General features: G+C 38.5%; 1 protein-coding gene across 2 annotated transcripts; it reads left to right on the top strand.

Moving 5' to 3' along the window:
- Positions 1-38: 38 nt before the first annotated feature.
- MFSD11 (major facilitator superfamily domain containing 11) lies at positions 39-22,507 on the top strand. Of its 2 annotated transcripts, XM_040530890.1 has the most exons (15): positions 39-170; positions 2,413-2,568; positions 2,761-2,951; positions 4,396-4,451; positions 5,451-5,558; positions 5,995-6,074; positions 6,173-6,269; positions 8,468-8,526; positions 10,463-10,604; positions 11,193-11,233; positions 12,206-12,271; positions 14,238-14,363; positions 15,307-15,481; positions 16,477-16,612; positions 17,902-22,507. In XM_040530890.1, exons 3-15 carry the CDS (start codon positions 2,856-2,858, stop codon positions 18,064-18,066), a joined length of 1,347 nt encoding a protein of 448 aa, XP_040386824.1. In that variant the 5' UTR covers positions 39-170; positions 2,413-2,568; positions 2,761-2,855; the 3' UTR covers positions 18,067-22,507. The 2 variants fall into 2 exon arrangements, with proteins under 2 accessions (XP_040386824.1, XP_040386823.1); XM_040530889.1 differs by lacking the exon at positions 39-170 and having other exon boundaries at positions 2,320-2,568.
- The last annotated feature ends 2,905 nt before the right edge of the window (positions 22,508-25,412 follow it).

The following is a 25,412-nucleotide window of genomic DNA, read 5'->3' as shown; positions in this document are numbered from 1 at the left end:
CGCTTCCCTGAGGCGGAGCGTGGAGAATGGGTGTTTAAGTGACCGGTTCGCCACCGTTTTAAAGCGACCGTTGAAGGCTGCTGTGGCGTGACCCGGAAAGAATGGGAGGAGGCGGGGAAAATTTGAACGATTTGTGCTGAAAACGGCCCAAAATCGGAAATAAGCCGAGGGTTGGCTATTCCAGGGGGGAGGGAAAGATGGGCAACCCCTACCGTGTGGGAAAAAAAAAAATAAAAATAACTTAACGCAGGGAAGCGCCCCCCGCGCGGGCGGGGGGGAGGTGACGGTTTAAAATGGCGGCCGCTGAGGGGAGGCGAGGGGGGAGGTAGCGTGCGGGGTTGTGGCTGGGCCCGGCGGGGTGCCCGCTGCTCCGTGTCGTCTCGTCCTGCCCTCCAGCCCCCCTTCCTTTCAGGGGGCTCCCCTAAAGCCGCCCCAGTTCGCCCGGGCTCCTGGCCGCGCTGTGGTGGGGGCACGAAGAGGGGTGCTGGTGGAGGGGAGCGGACGCCCCTCGGGCACGCCTCAGGCACCTCTCGGACACTCCTGGCGCTACGGCGGTTTGCACCCGGCGTGTTGAGCCTTGGAGGAATCAAAGCTGAGAAATACTGAAGGTTTAAGCTGCTGCTGCCATCGGGCACTCTTCGAAAGTTTGTGCCTGGGCAACGTGTGTGGTGGAAGTGGAACGAGAGAGAGCTGTCCTTGTAGAAGGAGGGCAAGCAGGTTCCCTGGATTTTGCTAGGGAAGTCACTGAAAGCCCTCCAAGTTTTCACTCCCTATGTCACTTTAGGCACTCAATAAAAGCCCCAAACATAAACTACAATATTTAGTTCTTAAAACAACACTGAGTTTTTCTACTCATCTGTTCTGAAATCCCTTATTAATAGAAATAAAGGCACAGTATTGGTATGAATAAAGAAAAAAATGAGAAAGCAATTTCAGATTTAGTATTAAAATCCTTACTCTTACAGTAATTGTGTTCAATAAACTTTTTCTTGTTTACACTGAAGTACAAAATAAAATTACATGGATACAAACCCAGAAGCAATGATTTGTTTCTTGCTACAAAGGACTTAAATCAAATAACCCAGCTTTCTTAACATACTTTATTGCTTCAGGTTATATTGTTCTTTTCCTGCTCAGATACTTTTGATTCAAAAATTTTCTGATTCATCTGCTGGAATCGTTCAAAATCTTATCTTTCCAATGATTTCCTTAAAATGACAGAAGGAGCTTCCTCTGTTCCTTTTCCCCTTATATTGATTTGAAATGAGTTTCACAATAACTTCAAATCGATATAACCTGCTGTTGCCAAAATAATTGGTCCAGCACACCAGCACAATTTTCCGTACAGCTGGGTGAATGCTTATGCTAGCACAAGGGGAAGAAGGCAGTGTGAGGGGGACACAGTGGCTAGAGGCATTGGAAACATGGGATTTATTTTTTTAATGACAGCCTAAATTAACCATAAAAATTGGATCTTAAAAATCCAACCGAACTGTAAATATTTAATATAGGAAAATAAGGTAGTTTCACTTGAATTAAAAACAGAACCTTGATATTCTCATTTCATCTTTGTAAAGCGGCGTCTGCATAGTTCCATTGACCTTCTTCAAGTAAAAGCTGTTTAAAAGGTAAAATTTACATTTTTAGAAAATACAACTCACGAATTAAAAAAAATAATATTAAACATGATAGCTGAGGTATGGATTTTGTTTTAGTCCTTTACCATAGATAGCAGGTGTAAAATTTTGTGATTTGCCATTTAATTCAATTCTGGATTTCTATCCCTTTCTCTGGCTGGCAGTTAAGTGGGGCTCATTTAGCTGAATGCTCTGATCATGACTTGGGGTTCCAACAGAACATACACAAGATACTAACAGTAAAAAGCAACAATTCGGTCCATGCAGGGTGTGTGATTCCCTGTTTTAATTTTGCTGATATTTTACCAGACATCTTCAAAACTAAAAGATCAATTGATCTTCAATTTATTAGTGAAAAATACCATAAAAAAGCAGAATATTAAGCGTATATTGTCGCTAAAAATGAATGTAGTTGCTTGAGACAAAGCAGTGAAATGTTAAAAAGACTGTTTCCTCTCCTGAATCACAAAGATAATGAAAGGCAGAAGCAATGAGCAGAGCATGTGTATTGGTAGCACTGAAGCACTTAACATTTGGTTTCTCTGAAATGGGAATCTTTTGCCCTTTGGAGTCACTTAGGAGATTTCCACCCTTTCAAGTAGAGGAAACAAAAAAAAAAGAAAAAAGTGTACTTTCATAAAACTGCATTTCCCATAGTGCACAAGGGCTTTCTGGGCAGGGTCAGCTGATCCGTATTGTGAAATGTTCCCGATTTCCTGTCCAACATACATGGAAATGACTTGTATGTACAAATGTCTCATCTTTCCTTTGTCAGGTGATTTAATAGCTTTTGACTGGAATTCTGATCCAGAACAATGGCAAGAAACTGCGTTGATTAACTAGCTTGATATTTGGAAAACAGCTTCGTTTGGTGGAAAGAGATGTCACGAAGAAGTAACTGCAGTCTGCTCTGTTAACTTCATGGGAAAAGGTAGGGAGAATCTTGAGCTTTACCTTTCGAACCTTATTTTTTGTTTGTTTATTTTCTAAGTTACTGACTTTGCAGTACATCATTTAAGGTACTCGACAGATTTCTTGTTACAGCTATCAAGAAGCAATAAGTAATCATTATGTTTGAAGCGTTCTTTTTTTTTTTTAATTCTTTTTTTTTTTTTTTTAACAGGACTTCTAGTGGAAACTAAAGGGAAAACAGGTGTTATTTAAAGGGAAATAGAGTTTTTCCAGACTGAAGCTGAGGACTTGGCAAGAAAACACAAAATGTCTCCTGAATCAAAAAAACTTTTCAACATACTTATTTTGGGAGTCTCATTTATGTTTATATTTACGGCTTTTCAAACATGTGGAAATATTGCGGTAGGTGTGAATTTCAAAACGTGCCACATTTGTATCACAGTTTTATTGTCTTTTGCTTTACCGTGGGATTTTTTAATATGCAATATATCTTGACATTTTTTCTCCTTTTTTTGGTTTAGCATTAACTAGATTAAATTGGTCAACTGGATGTTTAAGCGGTTTATTTCTTGCAACTGTGCCTGATTGCTTAGAAAATGAATTAATCATGTCAAATGTTAGAACTTCAATGTCTGCTTTGACACTTGCAATATTTAACAGTTGTATCTTTCATATTTCTGATTTTCCTACACAGTCCCTTTCAAAATATTTGACTAAGATGTTATTATTAACCCCTTTTTAATATGTCTGTAGTTTCTCCTAGAGTGTCTTTAGACATTGAGGGGTATGAGGATAACATCTGACAAATAGACTTCCACAATTGCTAGATCTGCCAAGTCACGTTCCATCTGAATAAGAAATTTACTGCTAGTATATCTTGTGTATCTTTGCATGCTGAAGCAAAATTGGGAATAACATAATCCACATTTACTAATACAAGCACTTTTCACTCTTAGTGATTAAATGTTTAGAATCTGATAGACCAGATCCTCTGTCTTAGTTATTGATGTTGCTTTCAATATGGTTTTATGCTTGACAGGCTGTTAGATTTCAACGTACTTCTTGAGCTTACAGGCCTTAGAGCTTCTCTTTTCTTGCGTGTAAGAATCTGTTCTGGGTTCAGACGTATAAATGCCCTTCCTTGCATTACAGAAATAATTACTTACAACAGTTCTTGTTAAAATCATGGCACAGCATGATACCATATATCAGTACATAAGTACAGCACAGTGATCATAGAAGTTCTGTTATGCAATGAATTTACAGCATCTCACTGAATTGGACCTAGTAATCATGCAATCATGTACTGTATTGTCATTAAAGTCATTAAAAGTGACTTTCAATCAGATCTGCCACAGAATCCAGCTCATTACATGGTCTCATGATCACTAAAGCTGATTCAGGGGAAAAAAAAAGGAACAGGGTGTTGACAGGAAGACAGAAAAAATGGAAACTCTTAGCTGAAGTCCAAGAGTCAGGCTAAATTAAGAGTACAGCTTCAGCCTTTTTTCCCCCCACTTTTTACATGAAGATAGTCATGCATAGTTACCTAAGAGAGGTGTTTTGTGAAACAAAAGTTTTGTAAAATACTTGAAGATCTCTGGTGAAATCATAGTATAATCCTAAAATACTTATTACTGCTTCAAACATAGATGTTTCCCTGCCAAATATCTCCTTCATCTGCAGTGTGGAGGTGTTGTGAGTTGTAATTAACACTTTAAATTAAGTACTTTGCAGGGTCTGTTAATGATAATTTCTAACATTTAATACTGGCTTCAAACCAATGCAAATGTTTTCAAATTACAAGAAATATTCTAACATTATTTCATTTGATTTCTCCTCACAGCAAACTGTTATAACAAATTTAAACAGCACAGATTTTCATGGCAGTGGCTACACAAGGTAATTTACACAGATCTTACTACTTTGCTCCTTGCAGGGTGAAGCTAGTCATAATTACATCTGGTAGAGATATAATCTCAAGAGATTCTAGTGTTCTGCTGACTTAAAGCAGTTCAAAATGTGGCCTTCACACACTCAGTCTAGTTTTACTCTGAATTATTAATTTCTAATTGAGGTATGTGCCTGTTTTGTGTATTGTCTTTTTAGGGAAAAAACAACACGCAGTCATCGCATTCTCAGCTTTTTATCTTAGGAGATGAAGAATGAAGTTTAAAACTTGCTAAGGCCTTGGTTGTTTGTCCTTGTACACCTCTGTGCCTTTGTGTAGGATGGGTTGCTTGGATCAACTTGCAGGAAATACTGCAATGTAAACATGAAAGGAGCAATCAGAAAGACAAGAAGAGAAGCAAGGTTCAAAGCTGCAAAATACCATTCTGATTGTTTATTGCACTGGCACAGCCAGACTCACCAAGCACAATCAGGGAGCTTTTGTAAACCAATTGATCTGTCATATAGGAAAACCCGGTTGCTGCTGTGAAAGATTTACAGTCTTAATCTAAATTAAAAGTACAGCTAGCACAAAATACATCTATACAATTTCCGTGGTGTATTTGACAGAAGCTGAAAACCTCACTAATAGATGAAAGAGGTTTTGGTACATTCTCTTGTAGAAGTACTGGGCACAAAATACAGTAATTGTTGGTAAGGCACAATTTGACAAATCTGTGTTGTAAATGACAAGACATGCTGGCTTGCAGTAGTTTGGGACATGATTCATCAGTCCTAGACACACTGTACACTCCTATATTCCTAGACAGAGTGCAATGATTGCAGGTAATTAGTAAGAGAAAGGAAGGGAATATTTGAATATGAAAGTTAGGCAGTTACTTAAGTTATGTATACTGATACTTTGGAATTAACTGAGCAGTCTTCTTAAACCAGCTGCATTTATAACCTGTATTTTAAGTACTTAACCATCTCTGTTTTTTATTTATGCAGCATGTCCATTATTTATGGAGTATTCTCGGCATCAAACCTTTTCTCACCTTCAGTGGTTGCAATAGTGGGACCTCAACTCTCCATGGTTGTTAGTGGCCTATTTTATAGGCAAGTATTATTTTTGATTTTGTCTGCTTTCTTTGAAGTATCTTTCTGTCATTTTTTCACATGTAAGTGCTATGCCATACATGAAATTGCACTGGCTAAGCAAAGTGTCTCGCAGAGCTAGTGTATGTGTCGGTAGGTGAGTAACTTCAAGGTCCTTCAGGCTACTGGAAACAGAGTGTATTTTTTCCTCAGCATTTTCAGACTTCGCTGACGGTAGAGTTCAGGTTGTGGTCCCAGGTTAATGGCTACATTAGAAAAAATTCTGCATGCTTGGTGGAGTTAAAAGCTTACCCTTTTCACACATGACCTGAACTATTTTCCAAGGTCATTTGGGTGACAGTAGAGGATTTAGAAGAAGCCAAGTAAGATATCCATTTGTCAGAGAACTCTGTCCACTTTAAGTCTACATTCAATAAACAGATCTGTTCTATTCCAGCTTGTACATTGCAGTTTTTATCCAACCTTCTACATGGAGTTTCTACACTGCTTCTGTTTTTATTGGCATTGCCGCTGCTGGTAAGCATTGCTCTTACCCTGCTCACTATTCTTTGCTATATTTGAAAATACCTCTGAAACACTTCAATTTCCTGACCAATATCTTTTGTATATGCCAGTACTATGGACAGCACAGGGAAATTGCTTGACTGTAAATTCTGATGAAAACAATATTGGAAGGAACAGTGGAGTATTTTGGGCACTCTTACAGTCCAGGTAAGCTTTATTTGTTAATATTTTTGGTTGAGTGTACATTCTACTTTATATTTTTTTTTGATAAGTGGGAGACTATCAAAAAACAAACCCACTCCACTGGCACGTTGCAGTCAATGAAGCAGAAGGGAAAGTTAGAAGCAAAAATACTGTTGCTATTGTGCATTATAGAACAGCAAATGAAAGCTACCTATTGCAAGTCTCTGCTTTTGATGGGCTAAAAATACACATTTCAGTTCAGGGAGCATTTGGTGTATGTAACAGAAATCTTGTTGATCTTGGAGGGCTGTGTTAATTTGTTTGAGGATCCTGAGTGTACCAATGAGCCCTAATAACCCTGAACTGCTTCACTTGGGACTACCACCTCCCCACTCCACCCATGTGCCCCCATTTAAGCTCAGTGCTGAGCCTTTATTTCTTCTGGAGCTGTGTTGGAGGAGGACTGGTCTCCAGTTAAGCTATAGGCATACCTGTGGCTGACTCAAACCCTGTTGATCTGGACCACAGTCTACAAACTGATTTCCCATCTTAGTTCTGCATTGTTACTGTGGACCTGTGTGGCAATTACTGGTTATGACTCTGACCTGTGGATTGTTTTTTTGACTTGATCTCTGGCTTGTCTTATCGCCACAAGCTTGTCTGATGCTCTGGTCTCTTGGTTGACCTGATCTACGGTCAAGTCTTTAGGCTTGCCCTGTTTGGGGATGTGGAGTTGGGCTCTAGCTGGCAACGTGCCTTCCCTGCTGGTTGTTATCCCCCTTGGCTTGTAGCCTTCCTGCCCTGAGGGAGCAGTAGAACCATGCTGCTCCCTGATGAGTTTCCAAAGGGAAAATGCTGAAGGTAGAACTGGCAGTTGGAAGTCAGAAAAGAGAGCTTGTATTTTTTGTTGATAGTTCTCTGAAGTTAAGCTTAACATGTTGCAGCAACTAATAAAAGCCAACAAAATGCTCAGCCTCAAGAAGGGCAGTGGATGCTGTGTTCCTGCCTTAAGAAACCTTGCCCTTGAATATTTTGTGCAGATAGGTTTTATGCATCCCAGGAGAAAGTAATGCAGTTTAAGTATAGGGAAAAATAACACAAGCAAGCTTGAAAATAGAGCTGTAGATTTGAAGAGAGACTAAAAAGGCTGGGGCCAGTCAGTTTGGAGAGGAGGTGGCTGAGGAGGGTTACTCATGGGTTACCAAAACATGAAGGTGGCAGATGAGCTGAATGTAAAGCTGTTACTCACCAAATGCTGGAGCTCTAGTTGCTTGGTGAGACTGGAGGAGGATAGGTTTGGAGCAGTTGAAGTGCTTATTCCCACAATGGATTATAAACTTCTGGAACTTGCTGCCACAGGAGGGTTTGAAGTTGGGTAGTGTCAGCAAAACCAAAAAGGGATCAAAGAAATTCATAGATGGCAGGTCCACAAATGTATCCTGAAGGCAGATGCCTTTTACCACTGCTTGTACAGTAATTCTGGATATTGGGAGATAATGAGGGGAATGAATCACAGTGTTTGGGCTGCTGAGCTTGTGCTAAATTGCATTGCTAATGCTGTTGGGGAGATAGAATGCTGCATTAATGGAACAGCAGTATGAAGCAGTGGTATGCTTGTTGTGTCCCTTAAGTTTCATGTTCAGGAATTAACATCTTGGTACTTTACCAGAGTAGCAATTTCTACAACCCCAACTAATCGTGCTTTACAGGAAATAAAATGCATGGTTTTACATGAGGAAGCTTCGCTCTAGGGCTGTTTTGAGTCACCATTCATTCTGAGCTAATGTATTTCAGGAAACTATAGGTAGAAACAGAATTTCCCTTGAACTGTTGACAACCAATTTAACATTGCTGGGCCAATATTTCAGGCAAGGCACACGATTCCTAGGGAAGCACTACAAAATTCTCTCTGTAGATAGGTCGGCTTTCTAAGCTATACTCATCCAAAATCAGGGAGAGAGGCAACTTAGATGGTAATTTCCTCAGTTTTGCCATCTTGTTGTGCATTGATTCCTAAAAATGAATGCCTACTATTATGGCAAAAAAATCCTCTACTGTTCGAAATATTGTATGGAGTAAGCAGTTTATGTGGAGAATGATTAGCTTCTTTTTCTTTCACAATTCTTTCACTACTTTTGCATAGAATAATATTACCATGATGCTATAAACTTAATCTTACCACAGAAAATGCTGTTCACCTGTTCTGTCCTTTTTGTTCGCAGCTTGTTTTTTGGAAACCTCTATATATACTTTGCTTGGCAAGGAAAAACTTACATAACAGGTGGGTATTACTTGTTTGTGGGAAGCTGTCCTTCAGTGTATGGTAACATGAATAAACATATTAAATAACTGGAAAGCGGCAAGAAACTTGTACAATACCAAACAGACTGTATTTTTAGAGGATGTTTTGATTCAGTGTTCCACAGTACTCACAGACCTTGCATTTTATATGTTGGTTTCCTGCATGCAGCGCACTTTGAATAACTTCTTTTAGGATATTTCCTACAAAGTTATTCAAAATGCTAGTTCAGAATGAGGTTTTCTGTGGCAGCTACCTTGGGATTTTCCTCTGTGCACATGCATGCCAAAACACTCCCATTTAACGCTCCTGTCTAATATGAATGCTATCCCATTCCAGAGTAAGTTCTAAGTGTAGGCCACCCTTCTAAATCAGATTGGGGACTGATTAACCTATGAAATAAAGGAAAAAAGTTTTCTGGCAACTGCTGAAGTCAATAAGGCAAGATGGGTAGGGCTATCTGCTAAGAAAGCTGCAATAGTGAAAATAGAGCAAACTGTAAGATTTTAATTACAAAAAGTATTGCTGGAAATTTATTAATAAATAGGGTTAATTGTCCTGTTCTGTAATGATTGTGAGAGTTTTCTTTATTGTAGTCTTACGAAGTAAAATATCTGCCAGAATGACTATAGCAGAATATCCTCATCTTTTAAACGCTGGAATAATTTGTCAGTCAGGAATAAGATGTTGACTTCTAAATGATAATTATCACACTTCAAAAATACTGCCCTGTTGAGACGAACAGTCTGCCTCATGTCTCTGTTAGATGAATCTTCTCAGGTTCTCCACAGACTTGGGCTTGGTAGCACAGCACAGGTTAGTTTTGAAAGGTCAGCTCCCATGTTCCATCATCTTTGCCACAGAGATGTGAATGCTATTGAAGGTACAGGAGACACTTTGAATCTGGAGGCCTTGAAGTTCTGTGCCTTCTAAATTTCATTGCCCTTGCTAACCACAAAATAGCGCGATTTATTATCAGAGAGTTCTGCTGTTACATTTACCTTCATCTTTAAATGGAAGATGCTCTTGATGTCTTGAGGCTTCTCTTTATTAAAAGATAGATGTAGGTTTTGGAAGGTTTGACAGTGTTTAAAAATCAATTCCTCCTTCCTTTTACTACCTATATGAGAACATTATAGACATTTCAAGAGGAAGCACATTTTCTTCTTGATCTATAGTCATACACAGGTTATTTTTAATTGACATAGAACAGCTTCCTGCTTACCTTTAAGCTAAAGTGCAGTAAATATAAGCATAGGCAATGTCCTCGGGTTTTTACGTTAGTTCTCTCACAGTTATTTGCTGTTTCTTGGCATTTTTTCCCCTCACTAATGTTTGCAAATAGGAATGACTTTGATATTGCAGGTTTTCCTGTGCCAAACAAATTGAGTAGTGCGCCAGAGCAGGTGCAGAGGGCAGTAATTACCTTCTTCCATCTACATGTTATGTGCTGTGTTAGTTGTTGAGGTTTCAGTGGTTTTAAGGCGTTTGTAGTTTACAAGCCTAATGGTTTGATATTACAGTGTTAACATTTGTGATGCTGGTAACAGTTTTTTAGGAATCTGAAAGGTTTTGGCATAGCTTATCTCTACTCTAAATTATGCAAGTCTTGAAAGACATACTTTATTCTTCTAATAATTTATGCACTTTCATTGCTAATTGGTTCCTCCTTGGCCATAGAATGTGAGGAAAAGTAAGGGACACTCTTTAATATGACAAGATTTTATCAGCATCATAAAACTGAGATAGGAATTTGCCAGCAACTGGGTTCTTTTGCTCCATATGCAACGTAAGTTTGAAAATTGGTATGCATTTTAAACACTGTTATGAAGTATCCCTGTATTAGTTTTGTGAAGGTGGTTGTCTTAGTTTGAATTACTTTTGCACATCTAGTTATGACTCTTACTTGCTTTTCCAGAGAGCGATCGCAGAACTGTCTTCATTGCGCTGACTGTTATCAGCCTTGTGGGCACAGTTCTCTTCTTTCTGATTAGGAAACAAGAGGACACAAAAGCTCCGGGGGAGGAAGATTCTACTAATGAAATCCCAGGGGACAGCTCGTAAGTGTTTATGGCAAGTGTTTTCTCCACTGATTGTTAAAGATGTATCTGCCTTTCATCATCTTTCTTGCCCTCATCAGCCCAGGTTAAGGGATGGAACGAGCAGAAATTATTCCCTTCCTTTTTGTAAGTTCTCTTGCATACTAACATATTTGTTGCATCTTCTCTAAATGTATAGATGCCACAGCTAAATACATTAGAAATGCTTACGTAGGCAGACAGATTCAGTCCAGTTTTGTCTGAGGCATCATTTTAGATATCTTTGTTTAATTAAAAGCACAATGAATGTGTTAGAACATCATGAACAAGTATACTAGTGAAAAAATACTCATTGTTAAAAATGCTCAGAAGGAAGTCTGTTGAGCAGGTTAGTTTTTGAATGGCATTCACTTGCCCATAAAACAAATTCAACTTGTGGTCAGTAGTTTAAAGTCTCAAACTTCTAACAATATATTAGCATATTCCAGTATATAATGCTGGCCTAAAAAACATACACACACTTTCAAAAATGAGTTCACTTGCTTTCCAGCATGGCAATGAAATGTGGCTATTCTTTTTCCATTTTGACTAAGTCATTTACTTCCCCAGGTCTGCACAAAATAAACTGACAAGAGCGGTGGATGCCTTTAGTAAGTACTCTTTAACATAAGTTGCTTCAAAAAATACTAACGCATCCTTTACAGCTCTCCATGATTCTGCTGAGGTGTGATAATGTACAAATCACTGAGAAAGAAAAATTTGCAGGCAGATGAGGTTAAGAATTCAGTTATTCCACTTCAAATATAGAACTTCAGGTCTGGCCTACAGGAGAAAAGGAATGCCAAATGGCAGTGGTTTTCAGACCAGCGATGACAGTTCACATAGGGATATGGGACTGAATTTTGAGCCTCATAGGAATTCAGTTTTCTTTAGGGATATTGAGTTGGCTTCTTATGCTTCAGAAGTGCTCCTTCCAGATGGCTGTATCATAGAAACAAAGTTTGACTGCAAGCAAAGATTTACAGTGACTTACACAGATAAGCTCAACAACAACAGGTCACTGCTTGGGAAAGCTAGTGCATGAAAGTAAAATTTTCTTCTCCTTTATGCTGTTATGTTAGTAGAGAAGTTGTATATAGTTTTATTTTGTCACCAAGGGATACCATTTAAATCAACATTTTTGAACTGGACTGTCCACAGTTATAAGTTTGATATGGCCTGTTGGTGACTTTTAGTTTGTTTTGAGAACGTGGAGATCTTCATGGAGAAAGTATTTATTCTTTTTGGAGGTGATCACCATGAACTGAGAGTACAAAAATACGAGTGTAAGGAAAAAACCAACTGTCTACTAATTCTGAAATCATTTGAAAACTGCCTCTCCTGCTTTAATATTTCCCTCTCTCACATTTCTTAAAAAAAAAAGATTCCGGGTCAAACCATTTTTTAAAGCACGAGTCAGGGTTGGTCTGTTTAGCACTCTATTTTTTTTATTTATTTCAGTAAAGTCACAGTTTGAATAATTTTAACTTATTTTTGCTTTAAGCAAAGAGCAAAAGAAAGTGCAGATACTCTTAGTAATGTTAGTGGAAGTTGTATTAATTTCCATTATTATGTCTTTATAGAGAGATCTGTAAAGCTAAGTTTCACCAAGGAGATTCTGCTTCTCAGTGTTACAACAGCCTACACAGGTATGAAGCAAGCAGTGTGTAATGATGTAGCAGTGTTGGGGCCTTGTTTGGGATTTTAACCAATAACCATATAAAGGGAATTGTGATTCTGTATCTCCACAAATGTTACTTGAATATTTCAGTTATCTTTGAGTTACTCACTTATGATGTTTCTAAGTTCTGGAAAGTGTTTCTGTATGGGAAGAGAGATGTACCTAAGTCTGCTAATGGGCATATAATGATACTTTGTTTGGTACGCTTCAGGGTCACCCAAATTGAGTGTTAGGCAAAATTTACATAGCTAGTTTTAATGTTATTTGGAGCTGAACTATCAGTAGGTTATAGTTTATATTCAATCCAACTGCATTGCATTTTAATTAAATTTTTTGCAGAGGACGCTTTCAGTATCATCTCCATTAGGCTTGTAATGAGATGTGGGAGATTTCCCAGTAGAACCTAGGCTAAAACAAAGACTAAGTAAAAGTTAAGCCATTCAACTATTGTTGTCTTTAGTATTTACAGTAACAGCTCTCTTTTTATCAACTTCAGTTAAACTTGACCTGCCATTGTTTGACCAAAGTATGAGCTGTAGAATAAAAATGCATTTATTTTTGCTGTATATTAAAGCACTTCTTCCACAAAAAACAAACAAACAACAACAAAAAAACTATAAAATGTTCAAAATATTCAAATTAAGTTTTAGGAAGGATAGATGCGTCTTTAGAACCTCAACTCTGAGTCACCATTATGAAAAAATAACTCTTGTAGGTGAAAAGAAACTTTAAAATGTGAATAAATTATAAATGGTGCCATAAGGTCTGCTAAAGTTTGCAGTCACTTTCCAGTGGAAGTAGTGATAGTGGTGCAAGCTGACTTAATAGCTACTAATCTGAGTTGCAAGTTACTTCACAGCATTTCCAGTGTTGTGTTAACCCAAATTAACCTGAATTCCTCATAGAATAGGAATGTGAAGCAAGATAACAAGGCAAGGGAGTTTGGTCTTGCCTGATTAATTTGAAATAGGTCTTGAAGGTACATAGAAAAAGTCAGTTCAGCTTGGAAGAACTATCTGCTGCCATCTGGTGGCTCTTGGTCAATATTGCCAGTTTATAGGAAAACTCAGTTTGATTAAGGTCAACAAAGCTTTTACATTCCCCCAAAATATGGTCTGATTAATAAGAGCGATCAAAGCTTTGAGTCTACGTGGTTCACATACCATGTTAGATATCCTGCTACTGGTGGACCAGTAAATGGTGTACTGTATTTTTGCAATAACAGAAGACAGAGGTGAATGAGAAACAGATTTAGTTTATAACTTTTTCATTAAGCATTACACTTCGTATTCTTTTAATTTTATTTCTATTAAGAAGCTAGTATTTTCATACTGGTTCCTTTTGTTGGACTCAGCTACGTTATTTTTCCTTGCAATAATGACAATAGAAAGAAAGAAGAATTTTTAAAAATAGTAGTTGTTCTTGCTCAGTTTTAGTTCATTATGTGTGTTTGGAAAAAGTAAGCAATTCAGTCTAAAAATACTACCTCTTCATTGGGATTTGGAGATGCAGGGGTCTTACAAATACTATAATCTAGGGAAAAAACATCTTAAACTGAAATTGCTCCATTTCCTCAGTTATTTTAAGTGTTGTTTCACATGGCACTTTCCGTTTGAATGAAACTCCGAAGTTCTTGAAAAGTAGAGATGCAAACTATATATTTAGGGTATATAGGGACTGTCAACAGCAGCAGTACTGACTCTAAGTGCATCTGATGCTAACTACAGTGGCAGTTTTTTCTAATGTTGTTTCCATAAACTGGCATAGGAAATTATTGTAATTACATAGCTTAAAAATCCTCCTGTTTCCTTCTGATATTTTAATGAGGTAAACGTAAGTATTTGAAAGTTACTTTAGGGAGAAACATTTAGACAATGTTTTTTCATAAGCTTTGTAATAGCTCATCTGTCAGTTTTGTTTGGTTTTCTTCAAAGGTTTGGAATTAACATTCTTTTCTGGAGTATATGGAACATGTATTGGTGCTGTGAATAGGTTTGGTGGTGAAGAGAAAAGCCTTATTGGTCTCTCTGGTATTTTTATTGGTGTTGGAGAAATTTTAGGTGAGTCTAAACTTATTGCTTCCTAGAGGAGAAAGGGTTTAAGATGTTGTAGTTATTCAAAATGTTTTTTGTATTTAGCTGAATAGTGTCTTTCAAGCTTCTAGCAACGATTACGTGAACAACAAATAAAATCTTAAATAAAATTGTCAGCATGGTTCTTTATTGCACTGTGAATTATATGGCACACCATGTAAAGTGAATGCAGACTAGGATGTGAAATACTGTTGGCTATGAATCTTAAGATTTTGTGGTGTTCTTGGGTTAGTGCAGAGGAACACAAAATTTAGGATGGGAGAAACTCTGCATTTGGTAATTTTCAGCATTTTTGATATTTTGTTCTTAAATTGTATTCTCTTTACGTTTATTATTTAAGTGATATCTTAACTGTTTTTCATTAAATACACAAGATTTTTCTTAAAAGCTTGTGTTAAATGAGACTTGATATTTAAGTAAAACTGATTGTAGATAGTGTTAATTAATATTTTTTTGTTTAAATTCAAGTATTGCAACATTTGAACACACTTTGTGTTGGCAAGTAGCTTGGCTACATAGAGAGGTGCGTGCTTTTGCAGTTACCAAAGCTAAGCACAAGGTCGTCCCTTTTTACTTCATACTGTTGTGATCCTGGAGGAAACAGTAGTCTGGCAAAATACCTTGCAAAGAGGTTAAGTGTCGTCTTCAGCACTCATCTGATAAAACCCCTGCCTACGTTTTCTCAGACATCTCTAGCAACCCAGAGGTTCTGTTATCTGGCAAGCTGGTCTGGCAGAGCTGGCAAACTCCTTGGGGCTGGTTTCATATCTGTAAATATCTTTCATTTATTTAACGTGGGGAAAGTTACAGCATGTTTTCATCATTTTTCTGTTTTCAGTATTTTAAGTTTGGTTCTGTTCTTTATCTCTCTAGTTCTGATTTAATTATTTGATCTTTTCCAATTCTACAGGTGGAGGAATCTTTGGTTTACTAAGCAAGAATAATCGCTTTGGCAGGAACCCCGTTGTGATGCTAGGCATCATTATTCATTTCATAGCCTTTTATTTAATTTTTTTAAACATGCCAAATGATGCCCCTATTGCTCCCATGGAAGGAACAGATGGTATTGCTTATATGATTCCAAGGTATGTAAGCTCTTTACTCTGGCTGGTATATCTCAAGATGTATATAAACAGCCTGTGCTTCTAAGAGAAAACTCCTTGAAGCTGCTTTTCCGTGTAGAGACTAAGCCTGTAGGAAAGGCTTTTGGGAGTTCTTGGTATTATTTATGTTAGATATTCTACCAGTGCGCACTCATTTTAGGAATTTTAAAAAGCATGAGGATATTTGGCAGCAATTATGCCATTTGAGAACATGACTCTTACAGGTATGACCAACAACTATTGTGCTAGATGTCAGGAAATCAGTTTAACTGTTGGGCTCAGTTTTACAATAGCATAGAGCACCAGCCTTCCACTGTAGCTCTAGTTTCCAAAGTCTTTGAATGCTCTTTGTTGAAGTCCACTTGATCTAGTTTGAGCCATGCTCTGCCTGTCTTACACTGCTCAATGTTAGGGGAAGAATATAGGGAGCTTTCTTATCTCATCATTGCAACCTTATTTTGGGGTGTATCTTTGCCAGTTTGCATGAAGCTAGTGTTGTCAGTTTGTGCAGGCACAGCTGCTAAGATGCAATTACAAGCATTTGTGCCTTTACAGGCACCTTTTTTTTTTTTAACTGGAGTATCTTTCTGCAATATGAATTGGTCGTTCTTTCGTATTCCCACAGTTTCTGTGACTTCACCATATGTGTCTTAGCTTTCGATCACTACCATGCGGGCTTTGTGGCTCCAGGCACCAAAATGAGTTTTTAGCAATTCTAATTCAGTTTAGAATCAATGGTTGGTAATACTAACAGAAGTCTTGGCATTCGAGAAATTAAAATCTGATGAAACTATTCTTTTTGCCAGCCAAATGTTCCCAGTTCTTTTCCAGTGAAATTTAAAGTTTGATAACTTTCTTCCATTCTCCATTTCCAAGTAAGTCTGCCAAAAAATAGTTCGTAGGCTCGTACATTAGCTAGTAGCTGTGTAAGTTGTTTGAATGAATGATTCTCAAATTTGGTTCACTTTTTCCTTCAGCAAAGAAGTGGCCATATTCTGCAGCTTTCTGTTGGGCCTGGGAGACAGCTGCTTTAATACCCAACTCCTCAGCATTTTAGGATTCCTGTATTCTGAAGACAGTGCTCCTGCCTTTGCCATCTTTAAGTTTGTTCAGGTACTACATCACACAGCTTTTTGAATGTATGATTGTTGGAATATTATTGAAGTAACAGGTTGGCTTCTTTAATGAGCTCAAGAAAATGTTATTTCCACAAAGGATGTGAACCTGGTTTTCAAGAAGAGTTTTCAAGTAGGAGTAGCTTGAGTGTATAGCTTGCTGTGATTATGTAATCAAACTGCTATTACAAGTTTTGCAGGAGATTAGAAATACTGGAAACTCTTGTTTAAAGTCAGAAGACTTGCACAGTTAAGCAGGCTTGAGTTTTATTTAAATATTTGCGTGTGGAATTTATTTACTTAAGTTTTTAGTTACAGGATTGAGTTAAAAGGAAAAAAAGTTTTAGTGGTTGAAGAGTTTGCAGGTGTTGTGTTACGTCATTGGGCGTTACCAGGTGGGTGTGCAGACAAAAGAAAAATTATTTTTTACTTGTTTTTAAGTTGTCATAATGCCAAAACGGATGTATTTATGCTAGCTGAAGACTCAGTGAAAAGTCTTCATATGTGTATTCTGGATAGATCAGTTTGCTCACAGGAATTAACCGTGTTTGATACTGACAGGTTAAAATCTGCGTTAATCAGAGGTATCAGTAGGAAAACTGAGGCACAAGGTATTGAAACTATTCACAGATGGCCACACCATAGCAAATTAGTGCCAGGAGGAGAGTACAGGATGTGTCCAGTTTAAAAGATTATCATTGCTTGCCTTAGGGCTTTTATCTTCTGTGATGTTTTTTCTGGTGCACTGCTCCATCTTATATATGTTCTCAGTGATATCTAAAATCTGAGATAGACAGAAAAGGTAAAGATTCTTTATGCAAGCTTTAATGAAAATTTTACCCTTAAAAAGGATATACTGCAAGCGAGCAGCAATGCCTATCAAAACTTCCAGCTTTTTTGATATAGAATATTTTGTGATGCTGTAAAGCTGAAAATAGGTTTTCTGGATTTTGTCCTAAAGCCTTGGCTGTGTCGCTTCTAGACAAAATGTTTTGAAATACCAGAGAACTGTACTTGCTATGCAACACACGCTTTCGGATATGGTGTTCACTTTCTATAGCTTATGCTATTTAAATAACAAGTAAAAACTAAATCTGTTGTATATCAAATCAAGGCATATGTTGCGGTATAATGAAGTTTAAGATCGCATATCTTCTAAAGAAGAGTATCAAGGGATGCATGTTAACTATGTGTATCAGTTCGTATATCATTTTGATCATCCTTATATAGCAATGCTGGACTGGATATCTACACATACGGTCTTTCACTTTGCTTTTGTTTTCTCAGTCTATCTGTGCTGCAGTTGCATATTTCTACAGCAACTACTTCCTTCTGCAGTGGCAACTCCTCATCATGGTGGTTGTGGGCTTCTTTGGAACAGTCACCTTCTTTACAGTGGAGTGGAAAGCAGCGGCTCTTCGTGCCCGTGGCTCTGAGTACAGCAGCATTTGATCTAGATACACCACATTTAGTCCAACGTAAGGAAAAACACAGGCACACTTACTGTCAAGTGATGTGGGAAGGTGAAAAGATCAAGTTGAAGAGATTAAGATGGAGGAAGCTACTACTAAACTGCCATCAGTGTAACTGAACATGAAACATGGGAGGAAAAAATGCCAAGTCTGAAAGCCTTTTTTCTTTAATCAGCCGAGTGTGGTATGCGTGCTCTTAAAAATCCTGTGTTAGAGATGGAAGCAAATAGAGATTTATATATTGAACAATTCTGTTCTAAGCCATACCTTCCTGAAGGTGTAATTGCCTAATTTCACTCTATTATTCACTTCAGAATTATTTTTTCATATATTATTTTTTACCTGTGTTCTAGTTCTGCAGAATCTTAAGTTCTTCTGTTGAATGAGCAATACTTTCATTAGGTGTTATTACAGAATGTGTCTGTACAACTGAAAAATGAATTCGTCATTGACTTGTTCAATGATTAGATATGCAGAAGTATTTCTGTGGGAAATGTTGCCTTACTACTTTAACTGAAAGTCTTCGAATTCTTGTTTACAAGAATTTGCTTTACTTAGTCATCTTAAAGACATGATCCTGTGAAGTACTGGTATTTGAAAACAGCTTGTAGGCTCAGCATCTATCAGCATTGAACGGCGTTGGGATAGCTGCTGTAACTTTCTCAGGGTGGTGCTATATGAAGGACCACAAGACATGGCTTCCCTCTCAGAATTCCAAATAGTCCTTTTGAGTCCACTGAAACCTTCATCATAATCTGTGTTGGAAGCATTGTCAAAGATACCTTTTAGAAGTACAAACGGACTCAGAATATGAACTGTAAGAATAATCTTGTGGTGTTTATTCTACAGCATAGTCTAAAAATACCTGACACGATTGACGTAAGCTGTTTTGTTCAATATATTTTGGGAATACTGTACTGTAATCTCATTCTGCAAAATGTGAAAACAAGCTGAATAGCACAGCAACTAAGTTTTAATCCAGAACTGTTGTAGATGGTAGTATAATGTAGGCAGCAAATGCAAAACCACCTTGATTTTATCCGTCTACATGACTTTAATTCTTGCAGCTTTGTTTCCATCCAGCAGACAAGATGCAGCTGAGAGCAGATGTGGAAGACTGAGAAAGGTGTGTCTTTCGACACTCCTGTTTTTAGAAAAGTACTGTTTGCTAGCCTTTTTATGTACAGACGGAATGCAAATGTCTTATTTTTGAAGAAGTTTAAAAAAAAAAAAAAGTTGACTCAGAGTATTTGTCAGTAGCTCCATGTCAGTAGCTACATGTCATAACTACGTAGGTGTACCCGAGGTTAAACTTTGTGAGGGAGTGCAGTATTTCCCGTGACATTTGCTGTCACTTTTACTCTCACAGAGCATGTAACACTACTCCTATGAAGCACAGCTGTCTTCATGCACAATAAAATAGCAAAGAGTTATTTTAGAGGCACATAGAAAGATTTTAAATTCATTCCAGGTTTTTACTGTGAGTTAGTTCATAGGGTGTTAGGGAGGATTAGAGGGCACCTGAACATTTGGCAAGCAAAGAAACGCAAGGACAGGCAGGAAAGCCCTTGTGTATTCCCAGGAGATTTAATGAATAACGTAAAAAAAAAAAAAAAAAAAAAAAAAAAAAAAAGGCACACATTGACTGAGGGGTTATTGAAGTCATTCTAATTTGTCAAACTGGATGTTCAGTATGCAGTCACAAAAAGTGAGTAGCAGCGCTCTAATGCTCTTATCCATTCCTGTTCTTCTGTAATTGGAACCATACTATTTATATCTTGAACACCCGAAGGTATACATTTTAGGTGATATGTTATACGTCGTGGATGATAGGACGCTGTCAGTGATTACACTTCTCTTGTTGCTATGTATTTGTATTTTTCTCTCAAATACTGTAAGTGATCGTCTTTTTTTTTTTTTTAAGATACAGAGTTACTTTTCTCTCTGGTTATTTGTGGGACCTGTTCTCGCCGTACATATCAACAAGAGAAGGACTGAAAGTCCACAAGGAACAACTTTGTCTTACAGGGAGGGAAAACGATTCTCAGGTCTTGTGGTAATGAGTAACTTATGCATTTAAAGCGATGCAGTTTAATTTTGGCTAGGTAATGCCTCTCATGAGGTTGCTTTTAAAATTGATCCCTTTTAATGAACTTCTGTGGTGTTCATCTGCAGCATAAGAATTATATCAACTATTTTATTTGAAATTGAGGGAAATCTCTAAGTTTGTGTAGCTTCAGCAAGCATTTTGAAGCCAACTTTCAGGGATCCTAATGAACTAGGACTTGTGCATGTTCAGTATGTATGTGAATCAGACGTTTTACTCTTTTTTTCCTCTTTCTGTTCTGCTTGGTCTGACTCAATATTGGATGATGTTAGAAGGCCATTCAGAACTATTTATTGGGTCATTGAAGTGAACTATTATTGCTCTGACAAGTTTTACAAGGCTGTCTGTGATGCAGTTTAGAGAATTTCATGGATTTCATTTTTTATTTTACTATTAACTAAGTGTAACTTTTAACTTTTGATCTTAAGAAACCGTTCTCAGTTAATCAAGCTGGCCATGACACAGGATTGCCTTTCACTTATTTCCTTGATTTGTTGGGTAATAAAAATCCACACAGCAATACACAATAGTTTGGTCAGAATTTTTGGTATAGCAGTATGAAGAATAGGAATGCTGGCATCCATTATCATTCCATCTCTTAATCTTTTTATCAGTATTTACCATCCCTGAGACTGTACCCCATTCATTTCGCTTCCTTGATCTTTGAACAATTTCACATTAATCTGAGTTGTAAGCTTACTGTTTATTTCAGTGGGATTTGAAAAAAAGGCTTTTGCTGTATTTGTGCTATCATGGTTTTGTTTTATGTTAGAGATTTTATCTTTAAGTGAAAGTACACATTAATTTGCTTAGGTTTATTAAAAATATCTTTTTTGCTGCTTGTATCCTTTTACATTGTTACTAGTCTAATATCCTGACATATCACATCCAAGTTTTTCAAACAAATGCTAAGAGGAAATGAAAACTGATATTCATGACTTCTGAGTGCCAAAGAAGCTGCTGTAAATTAGTCTTTCATGCATATCGTATAAGCATATCTATATTTTTGTCTTGCCAGTCGGTTTTCCTTCTGATATAATATGAATGTATGCAAAGAGAATTTCTACCGCTCTAGACCTCATTCATAATTAAGTTATGTCCTTCTTATTTTTGTTGTGATCATTTCATTTGGTACAAGCTATGTTAGAAAGCTGATATAAATAAGGGAAAAAATTATAAAATGTTCTTTATAAGTCTGATCTTTATAACCTTCTGCCGATACAACTAAACTAGTAAGGGATATCTGGGGGGAAGTCATAACTTTTACTGAGGTCGCTGACTTAGTAGAAGCCCTCCTGTGGTTTGCCTATTTAAAAGCTGCAAGTCTGCTGGTATAGTTCTTCACATTTTTGTGACCAGTTTAAACTGTATGGGAAAGAGCTTCCTGGTGGGGTATGTTGGTTAAGCTTTCTGGAGAATAATTTTAGCGTAGAAAACTATGAATCTGGGTCTTGTGTGAGTTGACCAGACTGAGAAAGCTCTGCTTGCCTTTCTGCTAACTCCACGAGTTTACTTCAGCTGGGGAATGTGGCTACCTTGACAGCCTACATTAAATGCCAGTGAGTAATGCTGCGGAGGTTGCCTAGGAGTTTGCCTCTGCTTGAAAAGTAGGCCATGCATGAAGAGAACTTCACATTTTCTAGAGCAATGTTGAATTGTTTGCTGTCAGCAAAAGGAAGAAAACCAAAAAGGCAGAATTAAAGGTGGAGCTGAAGTCAAGAAGTTAGCTGCTTGTCATTCTGATGTGTCTGCATTGGTTCAGGAGCAGGGGTGAGAGTCGCTATCGGTTGTTATTTCTGCAGATAAATTCAGAATGACACTTTGATAAGCTTAATTTTGGAAATTATGCTCGTGCCAAAAGAGAAGCACTAACAGGAGTGGAAGAAACTGCCCTAAAGAGGAACAGAACGAATCTGAACTGAGGAAACACTTCACAGCAGGCACGTGGAGGGTATGCTTTGTACAGTTGAGCTTGGGCATGTAGCTGCTGCTGCTGGACTTAACTCAATTTCCATTTGTTTCATGCTTTCTCTGCTGTCTTAGTTACTTCAGTTGTTGAATGTCCTCTTCTGAGCTATCCTGTCATTTCTTTACACTTTGCCATTGTCAAATTAATTTTAAGTCTAATGGTTGAGATCTTTTTTATTTTTATAGAAGGTGGGTTTAGGTTAGAATTCATGATGCATTAATTGAGAACAGGCTCACAATTATCCTGATGAAAACACTGATTTCAAGTGTATTGCGTGAAAACAGCCTCTATTATGTTTCTGTACGTGGTCACAGCCACAAATAAAAAAGACAATGATTTTGTTAACACGCTTGCGAAGTCATCAGAATTACTCTTAAACTGCTTTAAACATTGGGGGGGCAATTTTGTAAAGAAAAAGAGATGGTCTTAACCGATGGATCTCTGAAGTATTTTGTCATCAGTAAGGGCTTGCTTAGGAAAACAAAGGTATTTTGTTTTGTGCCAAGCAGCCCTTTTGAGCAACTTAATTCTAGCTATGGCATAGGCTAGAGAAATGTCATAAGGAAATGAGGGTGGGTGATTCAGTCCTGGCCCACTCCATCTCTGTGTGTGGATTTAAGAACCCATCTTTCAAAAAGTGATCCTGTTGGCAAGAAGAGAATGATGCAATTTTATTTTTTTTTCATTGATTCCTCTTCCATTATCCTTTCCCATGGCTTTGGATACTTTTCTGCTGATACTTTTCTCCAAACTCAAGTGTTGCATGTCTGATACTCCATGAAATTATCAGAACTGTGGCTTGCGGCTAGCTGTTTAAATCCTGTTTATCTAAAATCAAGTGGAGGTGAGGAGGGTGGCTGTCCCATCAGAAACTGGGTGGTTAAAGTGCATGGTTTGGTTTGGTGCACGTCCTGTCTACTTGTTGTGACTGGATGGGGTGGAGGAAGCAGCTGGGAACAACTTTGGCTGTTACTTGGGTTGCACTGACTTATATGTGAGCCCATGACTGCAGAGGGGAAGGTGCCCGTGGCATGAAGCCAGTACAGACAGATTTTCCCCGCTGCATTTTTCCCTGAAGATGCTTTCATCTGCAAATTCCTCAAAAATCCTCCGTGGTTCCAGAGTGTGACATCTAGGTGGCCTTGGTGTTCTAATTTCTGAGATAAAGTATCTGTATTCAATTGCTGACTGTAAAATCCTTTATATGTGCAAATAGAAGAAGAACCTCCTAGGTTAGCTTTCGTTGCACTCAGCCCTTTTGAGTCTTTGGATAAAAGGACATTTAGGAGTTTGTGCTTCAAAGTTAAATCATAAAGGGGGGGAGAGAATAGAAAGGCTTGTGCCTTAAATGAAGAATCATTCATTCCGTCATAATGAAGGGAAACAGCTATTCATTAAGGTCACTTAGTGAAATTAGCTTCAATTAAGCAGCTTTACTAAAGGCAACGGTGACTGCTTATTGTCAGAGCCACTCATCTTGTAATGCCTGACCTACGGAGTTTATGATTAATAATCTTCATTTAAAGAAAACAAAAAACAATTACACAGATAATAGCTTGTTTAAAAGAGCCTCGCCACCATACATCACTATTTGTTTCGTGCTTGCAGAAGTATAACTGGTACAGAGCATTTACCTGCTCCCGTGCTGAATGGTTGTGCTAAGGAAATAAAACACTTCCTCTGCAGCAATGCAGACAGGTCACTAACACATCATTTGAGCAGTCCTCCAGTTGAACCAGTGAATTGGTGTCACCTTATGTTTTCCAGAGTAAATGTCTAATTGTTGATTATTTTTTTTTTATTAAAAATGCATTTTATGAGCAGATGTGCTGGTTGGCCCTGTGATTTGGGGATAAGGTGTCGGTGCGATGGGTGGAACGCCAGCCTGGAGGCAGCTGTCAGACGCCCTGCAGGTGTTTGTCCAGAGGTGGAAGTCGGATGCCCAGCTGAGAGCCGTCTGATGGTGCCTGTTGCTGCTTGTGTCACGCCTCTCAACAGCTGAGGAGGCCCCGGGCTGCATGTTATGCTCACTTCTGTGACAGCATGGTGCTAAAAAGGGGAGGAACTGGGAGGAATCACAAGCTGCCAGGGCACTTCTGCCCTGTTCAGGTAGCGTGGTTGATGGAAGAGTGCAGGTGGAGGACAGCTGTGAAGGCTCAGCGTTTCCCCTTACTGCTAATTTATCTGTAACAATAATCTAAAATTTGCAGACTACATTTTTAAATTAACTTTCTTCCCAATATGTGTATGCCTGTGAAATACTTGTATAGAATATAAATGACCACTGTTCTGATGTATTGCTATGCTCAGACAACGCATGCATCAGCTGGTGCTTCCTGTTAGGGGTGTTCTCCGTGCACACCGGTGATGCAGCCTCGCAGCACGATGAAGGTGACTGCTCCTCCTCCCTGCTCTTCCTCCCCTCGGCGCTGGGACTCTTCCTCTGCCTTTGGAGGCTGCAGGCACGGGCGTGAGCCCGATGCTCTCCCTTGGCGTGTTGGGCTGCGCAGTGGGTAGGCACTAGGCAGTGCTGAACTCATCAGTAAAAGGGCCAGTTGTGCTGTAATTGGGATTTCTGGAGGAAAATATGGCACGAGTGAGACTTTTTTCTCCATTTTCTTCAAACAGGAATGTTCCAGTGCTCACATTCGCATGCCGCCCCTACCTCAATGCGGAGCAAAGTAGAGCAGCAATCACAGGCAGAGCTCAATGGCAGTTATGAATAATTATAATAATCATACTTCGTTAGAGCCTAATTCTGCAACTTCTCAGCCGTGTCAGGAAGACACGAAGCGCTGCCCTTTCCCAGCCTGCGGCGGAGGCCGGTGCGTTGGTGCCCCTGCGGGTGCTCAGCGTGGAGCGGTGCTTGGTACACTCCCTGCTAGCGCTGCTGGGGTTTGATGCACACACCAGAAATGGCTGTAGGGGGAGGAAGGGACATTGTGCACGCTGAGTTTTATTTCACGCAGAAAGCAATTGGATTTTAAAAGTTTGCTAGGCGATAAAAATACTTGCGTTCGGTGGTAAACGAATAAACCACCGCTGCCAGGGATGGGGAAGGGAGGAGGACCTGAAGTGTGCAAGGAGCTGGGACACTGTGTGCTATATTCCAAGCAGCTGGAAGTGCTTGACAGTCAATATTTTAATGAGAGGCTGTATTTAGCGAGAACGATGGTGTTCTGGGGTCATTGACAAGCTCTCACATGAATTTGTTTTGTCTCCGGTGGAGTTAAAGACTTGCTGCCAATAA

This window comes from Cygnus olor, chromosome 18 (genome assembly GCF_009769625.2).
Source record: "Cygnus olor isolate bCygOlo1 chromosome 18, bCygOlo1.pri.v2, whole genome shotgun sequence".
NCBI classification, from domain to species: domain Eukaryota; kingdom Metazoa; phylum Chordata; class Aves; order Anseriformes; family Anatidae; genus Cygnus; species Cygnus olor.
Note: the sequence above shows the minus strand (reverse complement) of the source record. Positions and strands in the feature narration are given on the sequence as shown.